Genomic DNA, 1,242 nt, shown 5'->3' on the forward strand with positions numbered 1-1,242 from the left:
TGGGATGGTTCCAGGAGGTTGAGAAGGGATGGGTTAATGAGTGCCAGCAGGTCCCTACCAAAGAGTTCCCCCAGGAAGCTGCCGAGGTCGCTGTCAGCGAAGTCCTTGTGTGTTGGCAGCTTGAGGAACTTGGTGACAGCCACCACCAGCACTGCAGCCCGGCGGAAGGTCCTGGCAGGGTCACCCCTGGTTGTTGTCACCTGGATGTCCACCCCGGGGGGTGGCACCTCCGGGGCCAAGCATGGCTTCTGGGGGGGAAAGGGATGTGGGTGAGAGCTTGGCTTCCTCTTCCTCCTCAGCTCCATCTCCTCTGTCACCCTCCTGTCCTCACTGTCCCAACACCCCTGGGGACACCATCCTGATGTCCTCTTGTCCCTTGTGCCCACCCATGGGGACATGTCTTTGGAGGACATGACCTTGGGGAGCCCAAAGGACCCACAGCACCATGGCAGGACATGAACCTCCATCATCCTCCTGTCCCCACTGCCCCAACACCCCTGGGGAGACTCTCCTGATGTCCTCTTGTCCCTTGTGCCCACCCATGGGGACATGTCCTTGGAGGACAATGACCTTGGGGAGCCCAAAGGACCCACAGCACCATGGCAGGACATGAACCTCCATCCCCCTCCTGTCCCCACACTCCTGGGGACAGGACTCTGCTGTCCCCAGGGTCCCTCCCTTGTGCCCACCCTGGGGACAAGCCCTGGGGACATCTCCCACCACCACAGTGTTGTTACCTTCTGTGGACAGAGACACTCGGGGTCGTACAAGGTCTCCTCATTCAGGCTGGAAGGCAAAGGCAGAAGGTCAAAAGGTGAAGCCAAGGCCAACAGCAGGTCCCCAAGGTCCTCCCTGACCCTGCCACACTCACCTGCTACTCTCCAGGGTGTCCAGGTCGGGGACAAATGCCATCTCAGCTGGTTTGGGCACACCCTGGTGGGACTGGGAGGTGCTGAAGACTTGGCTGCTGCTGCCTGTGCTGCTGCTCCAGGAGATGCTCCCTGTGCCCCTGGCGATGCTCCCTGTGCCCCTGGCTGTTCTCCTGGTGATGCTCCCGGTTCTGGCGATGCTCTCTGTGCTCCTGTCGGTGCTGCTCGCAGTGTGAGCGCTGCCGGCAGCGCCGCGCGGGTTTTGAAGGGCTGCGGGAGGAAGCACGGGATTTCCAGTTGAGCAACTCCCAGCACGGCCCAGTTCCGCCCCGAACTGAGGGGGCTGCAGTGGGGCGGGAAGGGAAGGGAAGGG

General features: G+C 61.9%; 1 protein-coding gene across 1 annotated transcript in view; it reads right to left on the bottom strand.

Annotated features, from left to right (window-relative positions):
• IL1B (interleukin 1, beta) overlaps positions 1 to 912 on the bottom strand; it is a gene marked incomplete at its 3' end in the record, with an annotated part of 4,086 nt that extends 3,174 nt beyond the window's left edge. Inside the window, exons 1-3 of the mRNA XM_009084398.1 lie at positions 872 to 912; positions 738 to 786; positions 59 to 248 (exon numbers count right to left, since the gene is read on the bottom strand). Of these exons, the coding sequence (XP_009082646.1) occupies positions 59 to 248; positions 738 to 786; positions 872 to 912 (280 nt within the window). The remainder of the gene's footprint in view (positions 1 to 58; positions 249 to 737; positions 787 to 871) is intronic.
• Positions 913 to 1,242: the final 330 nt, after the last annotated feature.

The sequence above is a fragment of the Acanthisitta chloris genome, unplaced genomic scaffold (genome assembly GCF_000695815.1).
Source record: "Acanthisitta chloris isolate BGI_N310 unplaced genomic scaffold, ASM69581v1 scaffold14361, whole genome shotgun sequence".
Taxonomy (NCBI): domain Eukaryota; kingdom Metazoa; phylum Chordata; class Aves; order Passeriformes; family Acanthisittidae; genus Acanthisitta; species Acanthisitta chloris.